The sequence below is a fragment of the Scyliorhinus torazame genome, chromosome 7 (assembly GCF_047496885.1).
Source record: "Scyliorhinus torazame isolate Kashiwa2021f chromosome 7, sScyTor2.1, whole genome shotgun sequence".
Classification (NCBI taxonomy): domain Eukaryota; kingdom Metazoa; phylum Chordata; class Chondrichthyes; order Carcharhiniformes; family Scyliorhinidae; genus Scyliorhinus; species Scyliorhinus torazame.
In genome coordinates, this window is record NC_092713.1 from 103,057,497 (window position 1) to 103,070,585 (window position 13,089).

Below are 13,089 nucleotides of genomic sequence, written 5' to 3' on the forward strand. Positions count from 1 at the left end.
TTAAGAAATGTTGGTTAGACTGTGCAAGCACCAAAGAGAAACTACCAAGAATCAAAACATTAGAGGGTGTGCTGTGCATGATTACACAGGGTCCTATTAAAATCACATGATGGCAATTTGCATGGCTTAATCATCTGCCTCTTTTCACTGAGTACCTGGACTGTAGCAATAGAGTTAAGTGCCATGATTTCAATGTACCCCACCAAGAAACAAAGATGGGCTTATTGTCTAGTATACACATTTAAATTGAATTGTGATCTATATCTGAAGAGATCAAGTAATCTCTTGAACCACCTGAAGTATTGAAAGTCAAGAGACCTATGCACTTTATCATGTTGATCACTCTATAATATGCACTCCTGTGTAATTCAACATCTGCTCCTCTTTATTAGTCTAGATTTTATTTCTCCCTCCATTACTCAAAGCAAAGCTGAACAGAACCCACAGCAGTAGAACTATTACTGGATCTTTGAACCTTCATAGCACAGCCGTTGTTTTAGCTAACCTTATGTATTTCCTACTTTTAGCAGGATAAAGGCTAATATAACAAGATGACTCTCAATGGCATTATAGGAGTATGCTTGAACGCAATGAATAATTTATTTTGTTTTAAATATGTTCATTAAATATTTTTCATAATAAACAAAATCAAACAAAACAATTAACCAATGTTACATAATAAAAGAAAGAGACTAACAAGCAAAAGCACATATTAACTTAATCCCAAAAAACTAAACCCCCTCCCCCGAACAGGTGATGGTGACTAGCTCCTTAAAAAAGTAAATGAATGGCTGCCATCTTAAGTAGAACCCCTTCTATTGACCCTCTAATAGTGCACTTAACCTTCTCCAAATGCAAGAAAGTTAGTTGGTCACCCAACCAAGCTGGGGAACTGGATGGAGTACGAGACCTCCACCCAAGCAGAACGCGTCTCCGTGCTATTAACGAGGCAAAGGCAAGGACACCCGACTTTACCCTGTCTAAAACACCGGTGAGTCTGATAATCCAATTTTCCCCCTCCACTTGATAGAGGACCCGAGCGCTATATCAAGCGGTTCTATTGTCAAGGCAAACAGTCTCGTGCCCCTATTCAATGGGAAGTAGCCAGAGTTCAGAGCATTCTTATGAACACTAACAGTGGGGGCCCTATACAGTAATTTAATCCAGGAGATAAAATTGTGACCAAATCCAAATCTCCCAAGAACCTCAAACAGATATTTCAATGCCACTCTATCAAACACCTTTTCGGCATTGAGGGCAATGATCGCCTCCAGTTTGGGCACCGAGGAGGGGAAAAGGCATCATTTACCAGCGACGTATATTGGCAGCAATTGCCAACCCTTAATGAAGCTTGTCTGATCTTCTGAGATCATCTCTGGGAGGCAGGGCTCCAGCCACCTCACTAGCACTTTGGCAAGTAATTTGACATCTGTATTTAAGAATGAAATAGGTCGATATGACCCACACACTGCTGGGTCTTTGTCTTTCTTGAGAATCAAGGAGATAGAGGCCTGTGTGAGGGTAGGACTGAACCCCACATAAAACTAAAACTAAACCTAAACCGTAAACCTAAGCCCAATCTATACAAATTCAACCCAACAAGAACAGGAAAATTCAAAAATAAACATGTAATCCCAATAATTCAACATGGCTGTCCCCAACACCCAAAAAACTCAATCCTAACCTAGTGTTTCTTAACAAAGGAGTGCACCACTCCCGGCGCATCAAATAAATAGTCCTTTCCCTCAAAAGTCATTCCAAGCTGAGCCGGGCAGACCACACTGAATCGGACTCCACTTTTGGACAGGCCAGCTTTGTTTTTGTTGAACACAGCTCTCTTCTTCGCCAGCTCCGCTCCCATGCCTTGGTAAAATCTGATGACGTGGCCTTCCCATTTGAAGTCATGATGCTCCCTCAGAACCCGCTCTTTCTCTTTGAAGCTATGGAACTTGACTATTACTGCACATGCAGGATCCTCAGGATGAGGCCTCTGCCGGAATGTACGGTGGGCTCTGTTCAACTCAGTAGGGGAAGTGAGTTCATCACCCCACCATCTTCCTGAACATCTTTGCAAGTACTCAGTGGGCATTGGGCCTTCCATCCCCTCTGGCAGCCCCACTATTCGAACGTTTTGCTTCCTGGACCGATTCTCTAAATCATTTACCTTCAGAGATTTATCCACTTCAGCCATCAGAGACATCTCTGCTTCCAGCAAGGCAATCTGATCACTGTGTTTCGAAAGGGCCACTTCTATATCTTTTATCATAGCTCCATGGCTTTCACACTTTTGTTGGTCTTCTCCAGAGCCACTCGGATAGGGGAGAAGGCCTTCTCCATCGATTTCCTGAGGTCCTCTGACACAACCCGCCAGTGTTTAGCGAATTCTTTTGACAATTCTTTCTCCTGCCGTTAATGGAGTGGCTGGAGCTCCAGAGGCTGCCTCAGCTATTTTTTCTGCTGATGAAGCCTCCGATTCCATCAACAAATTTCTACTGTCTGTCTTTTCCCCCCTGACTTTCCTGAGCATTTAACCTACATAGGATCCTTATCCCAATAATTATGTGGGTTTTCAAAAGAACATACCCCCTGATACTAAGAGAAAAGGGCAGAGAAAAGTACTCTGGAAGCCATCTCATACACGTCTTCCCCCACATAATGGCCCAGAAGTCCCGAATAATGACATTTATCTGCGAAAAGAAAAGGCTGCTTTAGGAATGGGTTCCATCACAGTTAAATGGTCCTAATTGTGAATTATTTTACAAACAAAATGGCCCTCCGAATGGTATTTAAAACCAATACAAACCTGGGCCATAACTAAGAGCTGATATTTATCCTGACAATTCCCATCTCTTTTAAGTCAGTCTTACTTTTGAAATCTAAACTGATTTAGAGGCTCCCACACAATTAAGAATGAATGAAAGTAGCACTTTCTGGCCAGATACTAAAGCAGTAAAGCCTAGGTTTGATCCACAATGATCTCAGTTAGCTGATATTGGCTGCAGTGATAATAGAGGGCTCACAGCTGGCCTTAGAATCTGAAGCTAACAAGGGAAAATAAAAAAAATAATAAAAAGTGGCTGAGGTTCCTACTTCCAATGAGTCCGTAGGATGGAGTGTACTTGGGAAGGATAGGAACAAATTTGACAATGATGCTCAGTTTGGGTTCGGCCAGAACCACTCACTCCAGACCTTGGTCCAAACAGGAACAGAGGTGAGTTGAGAATGATTGCTCTTCATAGAATTCATAGAATTTACAGTGCAGAAGGAGGCCATTTGGCCCATCGAGTCTGCACCGGCTCTTGGAAAGAGCACCCTACCCAAGGTCAACACCTCCACCCCATCCCCATAGCCCAGTAACCCCACCCAACACTAATCATAGAATTTACAGTGCAGAAGGAGGTCATTCAGCCCATCGAGTCTGCACCGGCTCTTGGAAAGAGCACCCTATCCAAGGTCCACACCTCCACCCTATCCCCATAACCCAGTAACCCCACCCAACACTAAGGGCAATTTTGGACACTATGGGCAATTTAGCATGGCCAATCCACCTAACCCGCACATCTTTGGACTGTGGGAGGAAACCGGAGCACCCGGAGGAAACCCACGCACACACTGGGAGGATGTGCAGACTCCGCACAGACAGTGACCCAAGCCGGAATCGAACCTGGGACACTGGAGCTGTGAAGCACTTGTGCTATCCACAATTCTACCGTGCTGATCTCTTGCCTCAGCCAGTAACCTTTCCACCGGAATGAGTTCAGTGGATTAGTCTTCTCCGCACACTGGCTTGTTCCTCAAGTTCACTATTTTCTGGGAAAAGAACCAGCTCCTGAAATGTCACTTCGATTTGGCCCATCTGTGACCCAACATTGTGGAGTCCTGGTCCTCGCTGCCAGAGTTTGTTATGCCTTAGTTTTAAGGTCTCCAAGCCCCTGGCCGACTTTACAAAGCTCAGCAGCTGCAGAGTCACCAGAAACAACTGTCTGACCCTCCACAAAGGTTCAGGTCGGTAAGGAGCAGGAACTGCAGAGGAGTAAACATTGGAGACCCCCCCCCCCTGAGGTAATCGGTGTGGAATCCTCTGGTTAGTCAGCTCTGGATCACCAATACCAGAAAGAACTGGCAGAGACCTGGCAGTAATCCGTTTGCAACCCCCATCCCAGCAGAGCCCATCCCAGCAGAGCCCATCCCAGCAGAGCCCATCCCAGCAGAGCTCAGCCCAGCAGAGCTCAGCGCAGCAGAGCTCAGCGCAGCAGACCCAGCGCTCTTGACATCAGGAACCCTAGTATAATTAAATCAATAGGAATTATAATTAGAATAGGAATGGTAACTCACCTCCTCACTCCCCAAAGCCTTTCCTGCATCAACACGATGACACAGTGGCTAGCACTGCTGCCTCACAGCTCCAGGGTCCCAGGTTCAACTCCAGCCTCGGGTGAAGTTTGCACTTTCTCCCCGTGTCTGCGTGGGTTTCTTCCAGGTGCTTCGATTTCCTCACACAGTCCAAAGATGTGCAGGTTAGGTGGACTGGCCATGCTAAATTGCCCCCGAGTATCTGAAAGGTTAGGTAGGGTTACTGGGTTACGGGGATAGGGTGGGAGCATGGGCTTAGGTCGGGTGCTCTTGCCAAGGGTTGGTGCAGACTCGGTGCGTCGGGTGACCTCCTCCTGCACTGTAGGGATTCTATGATATCAGTGGTGTGAAGGAATATACTTGCCTGGGTGAGTGCAACTCCAACAACATTCAAGAAGTTTGACACCATCCAGGACAAAGCAGTCTGTTTGATTGGCACCCATGCACCCTCTTCAACATGAATTCCCTTCAGCACTGCTGCTCAATGCCTATGCACCAATTACAAAATGCACATGAGTAACTTGTCAAGCCTCCTTTGACAGCACCTCCCGAATCTGCGACTTCTAACATCTAGAAGGACAAGAGCTGCAGTTGCATGGGAACACCACCATTGCAAGTTTCTTTCCAAGTTACAAACCATCTTGACTTAAAACTAGATTACTATTCCTCCATTATCGCTGGGACAAAATCCTGAAATTCCCCACGTAACCAAACTGTGGGTTTCCCTACACCACACATACTGCAGTCATTCACCACCTCTGCCTTCTCAGAGAAAAATAGAGATGGGCAACAAATGCTGGTCTTGTTAGTGAAATCTATCTCATGAATGAATAAAAAGATGATATTGATGATAGTTTGCTGACATTTTGTGTGGCACTTCAGATATAAAAACAATAGGCAATTGAGTTGGGTTCTGGCGTCAATGGAACTGTAATCCCAGCAGTAGTTGGCAGTTTCAGGAGAGGAGCAAAAAGAATTTGGAGACAAAACTTCAAACGATGAAATCAACAGCGATGTGGTGTCTGGGAGAAAGCAATGAGGCAGAGATTTATTCAAGGGCAGATTCATTTTAAGAACTGTTTGAAATCTTAATGAGCACTGGGAAAATTTCTATCTTATTTCATATGACAGTTGTCTGTTGAATTGACCACAAAGATGTCCTGTAACAGAGGATGGACAAGTATCTTGTTTGCTGACCTGCCCCTATGTTAAATTGCCCTTCAGCAAAGCTGCCTCATATATACGGCAGTGGTACTCCATGATTTACCCTTCCACACTCAACACCAACACTGGGCAGAGCATTATTAATGATGTATGGCTTGAACACAGATCAGCCAAGCTTTCCTGATCAGTTTCCTCCACCACCACTGGTTTCATGTCCCACAAATAACTCTAGCGCAGACAGAGTTGTACTTATCAGTGCATTGTGCAGCTCCCAGACTAGCGGAAGAGAAATCATGCATAATTCCATACTTTGTGTGTGCCTTCCTACTCTTGCCTGGCTTCAGGTCAGGACCTCCCCATGTTGATAGAGCAGCTAATCTCAGCAGCATAGGGATAATGGGAAATCTGCTCCCAAATTCCATAGGACATGGCACTGACACTCCCACTTTCAGTACCACCCTCTTTTAAAAGATTATTGACATGTTTACAAAACACAGGAAGGAAGATTAAAGGTGAGAATAATGAGAAACTAAAAGATGTGCTAATGGCAGAATTGAGAAGATGAGCAACACCACCACAGATCCTGCCAGAGCTATCATGCATCATTCATCTGATTTTGCCATTTGGCCTATAGCTTAACATGACAAAACTACAAAACTGTATAAGGCCAACGTAAAACTTGCATGCAGTAACTCTGAATTACTGCTCACAACAGTTCCACAAGAGGGTGCAAAAACCAAATATATTCAGTATAGTGAAGAGTTTTTGTTGGTTCTAATTTTTTGGAAATAAAACAGAGAAAACGTAGAAAAAAAACTTTAACACCTGAACCCGGAAATGATTTTTTAAAAAAATGCAGCAATAAACAGAGCCTCTTCAGTGGTTTTACTTGGCCCCAAGGAGATATGCCTGGTCATAGGATTAAATTGGTTTTGCTCTCTTTTGTGAAAGATATGGTTATCTGTTACCCAAGCCACGTAGATCTGCAGTGATTTGTTCTGAAGATCCTTAAGCATGGGATATATTTCTGTATGCTAAGCATTCAGTTGACTAAATTATCTTTCAGAATATGCCAAAAGGAGGTTCAAAATTAAAACACAGAGGAACTCTACTGATGTCCCCAAAAGATTAATTTCCAGCTGATATTTGTGATGGTAGCCTGGAATTTGCAGTCAGTGACGAAGAAATAGCGGCTGTTGTTTAGTACACTCACAGCTGTCCACAGACCTTTCATGGCTTTTGCACAGCAACTTTTACTAGGGAGCTATTTCAATGCAATGTACTCTACAGAAGGTCTGGGATCTGTGAGAGCAGGACAAGCCGCTGTGTCTTTTTGACCTATCTGGTTAAAGAATCCTTACTGAGACATGCAGAGTCTAAACCAGGAAGTCCAAGTTAGAAAATTCATTTCAAATGTAAAATTATGTACAGAAAGCAAACTAAAAAGGAGGGAAAGGAAACATGTGATTCAGAGAGAGAGATAAAAGAGACAGAAAGAAAAAACTATGAAGAAAAATTCCACCACAATTAAAAACTGAAGGATTGAGACTCTACATTTGTAAAAGTAAATTTTCAGGGCCAAAGCAGTGGTTGACAGTGATTGGAATTTACCTTGCTTTTAAAAATTAATTTACACTTGAATGGGCAACTCCTAAAGTTTTTGGCATGTTTAGCAGGTATCTAGTGGGTAAGTACCACAACCTGACTCCCTTCATGCTGATAGTCTCAACATCATTCCTAACACAAAATACAGTGCATTATTTTCACTGCAACTAATCTATCAGGATGTGCCAGAACCAGGTCATACAATTATATACGCTATTACTGTACAAGTGGTCCACCAGATGGTGCCAGACATTTTATGTTACAGTATTGTGCGCTGTACAGACATTTATACATATATACTGTAATTAGATTACTGACTATAATTCAACAAAGCCCATGTCTCAAAGCTCAAGAGAATCATGTTTTTCATATATATATAAACATATATATATAAATGGAATGTCAATGGTACAGGGTAGTAGAGGTGGAATTTAAACAAATCCCCTTGTGTATTGTTTCCACATGCTGCCAAACTGAACTTGCACGATACTGTGTGACAGTAATTGAAACTGGTCTCTTTACTATACAGCTACACCAAAGCATTAAAGGGAAATCTAAATTATAACGCTGGCATTTCTATTTTGTTGCAGAGTAAAGGGGCAGATATAACTCTGGAGGCTGGGCAGAGAAATAAGTGAAGTGACACTCCATATAGAGAGTAGTTTGAAACCAATCACATAAGACTGCGTAGGGGTGTGACTCCCACACAGTGTTAAGACAAGTGTTTGGGATTTAAGAAGGAAGATCTGGGACTAGGAATACAGTCAAAACCATCCATACTCTCAATGTTTAAACATAGTCATCATTGAAGGCATTGTGATGGGCAGGAAAATTGCAACTGGAGTTAGCCATTCTAAATAAACTGGAACAGATATCGGAACTATTAGTTGAGTGCTGGTAACTGCAGTGTGAATGAACAATAAAATAGCTGCACTGAGTGGGTGTAGTGACACAGCAAACCTGCCCATTGTACTAATATTTCATTTGTGGAATTTCAGCACATAACCAAATTCTAGCCATCCACTGATGACTAAATTCTGATTTGTGGTGTAGTCAAGGTGGTGAAGGGGAGGGCAGTGAACCTAAAAGGGTTCTTTCTAGGTGAGAAAAAACCTGATGGGTCAGACTAAGTTCTGGGCCTAACCTAATTGTCCTATATGAGAATCCGACAGAGACACACATGATTAAGTTTGGTTTTGACATCTGCTTCCACCACTTTCCATATTTACATAATCTACAGCTGGGATGAGGTTTTGAGGTAATTTTTGAGCTCCCTCCTGCAGTCAACTAAACATCACGGAAATGTTGGAACTTTGATTCAGAATCAGTTGGTACCTGTGGAACCCCACTCTGGCATAATTCCTTGAAAGAAACACTGTGTGTGTAAGTTATGATACAGATTTCAGACCCATTCAACTACATAGAGTTGTTCATTTTGACAGCGAGGGTCTTCAAGCTAAATTGTGGCCGGGATTCTCTGACCGTTCGCTGGCGGCAATGTTCTCTGGTTCCACCAGCAGCACACTGCCGCCCACGGGTATCCCGGGATGTGGGCTGGCTTAAATGGAAAATCTTATTGACAGCAGAGGGAGCAGAGAATCCGCTGCCAGCGAATGATGCTCCGTCTCCCGCTGCCATGAAACCAGAGAATTCCATCCTGGATTTCAAACCAAAATGAGGGACTGCCATTCCTAGCAAGGAACACAGCAAACTTAAGTATTGTATAACAAACTATTAGTATGCCAAATTCAAAATAGCAGCTCAGTCTAGTGGACTAGAATCAGGACATAATAATGTACCACAAGCTGGATTAGGATGCAGGTGTCAGTTCTTTAGTATCTTTATAGAATATGTTTGCTCTTATCTGTTACGTTCTGGTGCTTGTCCGGTTGGAATAAATGCACTGAAGAGTGTCTAGTTCTAGACTAGTTTAAAGTTTTATTATTGAACAATTGTGTGGGTTAGATAACCATGAAGATATTATCAAAAACTACTAACTATTATGAGTTAATTACGAGCTACTACAAATTATGACTATCCACTACGAAGACCCTTTACCAACTCGGAGGTAAGTGTCACATGGTTGTTCTCTACTGCCACCTGCTGGTTGGAGATCTTGTCTATCACTATATATATGATTGCTTATGCATATCATCACACTGTCCAGGTGTTTTATAATTGTTTGTTTTACTAAGGAACGTATGCATTTGTTTTTTTAATGCAGCCATTACAATTATAAGAAACAAGAACGATAAAATCAATCATCTAGCAAATGTGATTATTTTAAATATGCAAAAATCCCATGATCGATCGACTGTTGCAAAGCTCTGTACTCTGATGCAGATCTCAGAACTTATGAGCCCTGCTCCAAATGAACTTTGAAAAAAACCTTGCACCATATCACCCAATTCCACAATGTAATAACTCTGTAACTCTAAGCCAAGTGTTTTCCAAATATGGCCTTTCAAACCACCTCAAAGCTACCTTAAAAAGACACAAATTATAAACCCCTACCCCAACTCCAATCTTTGCATCTGGCGGGGAAGGGGTTGGGGGGGGGGGGGTTGGACAGAAGAGGATGTCAAATAGTTGCAGGAGTCAACTCTCTCTCCGAAGGCTCTAAGTTCAAATTAGTTGTTATCACAGTGCGGGTGCTGGGAGGGGAGAAATTGGTATAAGATGGGCAGGTGTCTGCCATCTTAGACAGGAAAGTGACAGATTTGAAAGTAAAGGAGGCCTGTCTCTGCCTGGAGTTTCACCTATAGTTTCACCTACACAGGATTATGATGGTGATTGCAAAGACACCTTTGCACAAATTGTACAAACTGCAGACAGGACTGAGTAGAGAATAATCCTGGTAATGGTAACACAGGCACAAACTGGAGCCCCTAAAAGGTTTATTGTGATTCTCCCAGGAAAAGGAGGTGGTGCTAATCACAAAGCACTATGGAACTGTTCACAGAGGCTCTCAGAAAACCCTGCAAATGTCCTATACAGGTGATCCTTCCCGGGGAAGTTCTTCACAAACAGGCATCTGATAGGCAGTAGGGATGGCAGCTTCAAATAGAAACCAGATACGAGGTAGCACATCTGCATAAATCTAGTAAATAATTTTAAACAGGCATTTATACAAAATAATGTGTTTTACACACTCCGAAGTATATCCTTAAACAAAAGAATAGTACAAGCAGGTTTTTCCACCAATTTTTCAAACTGGCATAATATGAGGCAGACTGCTATTCCAGACAGATGTTACCTCAGTGGAAACAGTGACCGAGCTACTTTACAGTAACTGTACACTTTAGCACGGGCATAATGATTCAGAAGGAAGCAGTAAATACGACTTACGAGGCTTTCTCAAGCAGCTCAGTTTTTTCAGTTAGTTCTTGTTTCAGGCTCTCGACATCTACCTTCAACTCGATGTTCTGAAAGACAGATGATTTGGTGAGTGTCACAGCTTTGACAATGATTCGGGCTGGTGATTTGTTTCAGCTCAGATTTGCTCAGAACATGGCACTTTCATTACCTCTGAGATTTAAAACAATACTAACTGTGCTATACCCAGTAAGTATAGAACTCATGTTGCAGGTTAATGCACTACATCAAATCCATTGCTCTATTTATGAGCTGGGACAAGATTGTAATGAATGGAAAGACGACAGAAATTTGAAAATAAAATTTAAACCTTGCAAAGAAAGGGAGAAAAAATGATGTGTATTTTTAATCACACCTTTCACAGCCTCAGGACATCTCAGAGCACTCTGCTCAGTGTGTTCCCACAAACAGCAATAAGATAAATGACCAGATTATCTGTTTTAGTGATGGTGATTGAGGGATAAATCTTGTGGGAAAACTACTGCAGACATGGACAAAATGAATTCTTACTTGGAGAGGCGTGGGTTAATAGCAACAGTCAGCACAGTCTGTGAAAGACAAATCATATCTGACTAACTTGATTAAGTTCTTGAGAAGTAACAGAGAGGATTAATGAAGGTAGTACAGTGGATGTTGTATACTTGGGCTTTCAAAAAGTCATTTGATAACGTTTCTTGCAACAGGCGTATACAGAATATAAAAGGATATGGCATTAAAGGGATAGGGCTAACTTGTCCATAGTTACAGCGATAGAACGGTGAGTTGGGCCGGTGAGTTGCAGAGTAAGTTCCGAGTTCAATCCTGGAGGTGTGGGTGTTTGTTGAACAAGTTGATTTCAAGAGGTATCACAGAGGTAATTTCTGGATTTGTAAAAGATTTTGAATGGCACAGACATGATAGGCCTAATGGTCTCCTTCCACATTGTAAAATTCTATGATTCTGTTCTAGGACCTTGGAAAGACTTCCCTTCTCTTCTTCCAACAATGCTATGGGATCTTTTTAAAATAATATATTTTATTCAACTTTTTCGGCCATACAATACAGTACAAAGGTTTTTCCCCTTTTTACAACAGCAAAACCGTATTTTAACAAATAAATAAATAATATATAAACTAAATGGCAACTGCCATAACAAAAATAATAACTCTCCCAAATAATAAAATCAGCAATTCAATATACATAACCAAGTACCAATATCTTTACAAAAACACCCCTGAGGACCCTCCTGCCCCCCCCCCCCCCCCCCTGGGTTGCTGCTGTTACCTTCCCATTTCCTTTATCGTTCTGCGAGGTAGTTGATGAACGGTTGCCACCGCCTGGTGAACCCCTGAGCCGAACCCCTTAGTGCAAACTTTATCCGTTCCAGTTTTATAAACCCTGCCATGTCGTTTATCCAGGTCTCCACGCCCGGAGGCTTGGCTTCCTTCCACATAAGCAGTATCCTTCGCCGGGCTACTAGGGACGCAAAGGCCAAAACATCAGCCTCTCTCGCCTCCTGCACTCCCGGCTCTTCTGCAACCCCAAATATAGCCAGCCCCCAGCCTGGCTCGACCCGGACCCCCACCACTTTTGAAAGCACCTTCGACACCCCCACCCAGAACCCCTGCAGTGCCGGGCATGACCAAAACATGTGGGTGTGGTTTGCTGGGCTTCTCGAGCATCTCCCACACCTATCCTCTACCCCAAAAAATTTACTGAGCCTTGCTCTGGTCATATGTGCCCTGTGCAAAACCTTAAATTGTATCAGGCTAAGCCTGGCGCATGAGGACGAAGAGTTTACCCTACGTAGGGCATCTGCCCACAGCCCCTGTTCAATCTCTTCCCCCAGCTCTTCCTCCCATTTTCCCTTCAGCTCATCCACCATATTCTCCCCCTCATCTCTCATTTCCCTGTATATATCTGACACCCTACCATTCCCCACCCATGTCCCTGAGATCACTCTATCCTGAATCTCCGGCGTCGGGAGCTGCGGGAATTCCCTCACCTGTTGCCTCGCAAAAGCCCTCAGTTGCATGTATCGAAATTCATTCCCTTGGGGCAACCCATATTTTTCCGTCAGCGCTCCCAGACTCGCAAACGTCCCGTCCAGGAACAGATCCCTCAGTTGCACAATCCCAGCTCTCTGCCATGCTCCAAATCCCCCATCTATTCTCCCCGGGACAAACCTATGATTATTTCTTATCGGGGACCGCACCGAGGCTCCCGTCATTCCCCTATGCCGTCTCCACTGCCCCCAAATTTTCAGTGTTGCCACCACCACTGGACTTGTGGTGTATTTCTTCGGGGAGAACGGCAGCGGTGCCGTCACCAGTGCTTGTAGGCTGGTTCCTTTGCAGGACGCCATCTCCAATCTCTTCCACGCCACTCCCTCCCCTTCTCCCATCCACTTACACACCGTTGAAATATTGGCGGCCCAATAGTACTCACTTAAGCTCGGTAGTGCCAGTCCCCCCTCTCCCTGCTACGCTGCAAGAACCCCCTCCTCACTCTCGGGGTCTTCCCAGCCCACACAAAACCCATGACACTTTTCTCGATTTTCTTGAAAAAAGCCTTCGTGACCATCACCGGGAGGCACTGAAACACAAAAAGGAA

General features: G+C 43.4%; 1 protein-coding gene across 2 annotated transcripts in view; it reads right to left on the reverse strand.

Moving 5' to 3' along the window:
• The window catches only part of pde4dip (phosphodiesterase 4D interacting protein), an 888,328-nt gene that overhangs the window by 515,206 nt on the left and 360,033 nt on the right, over positions 1 to 13,089 (reverse strand). Inside the window, exon 5 of one of the 2 annotated variants that reach the window (XM_072511203.1) lies at positions 10,471 to 10,547. The exons of the other annotated variant lie outside the window; for it this stretch is intronic. Coding sequence (XP_072367304.1) covers positions 10,471 to 10,547 — 77 coding nt within the window. The remainder of the gene's footprint in view (positions 1 to 10,470; positions 10,548 to 13,089) is intronic. 2 annotated transcript variants of the gene reach the window in all.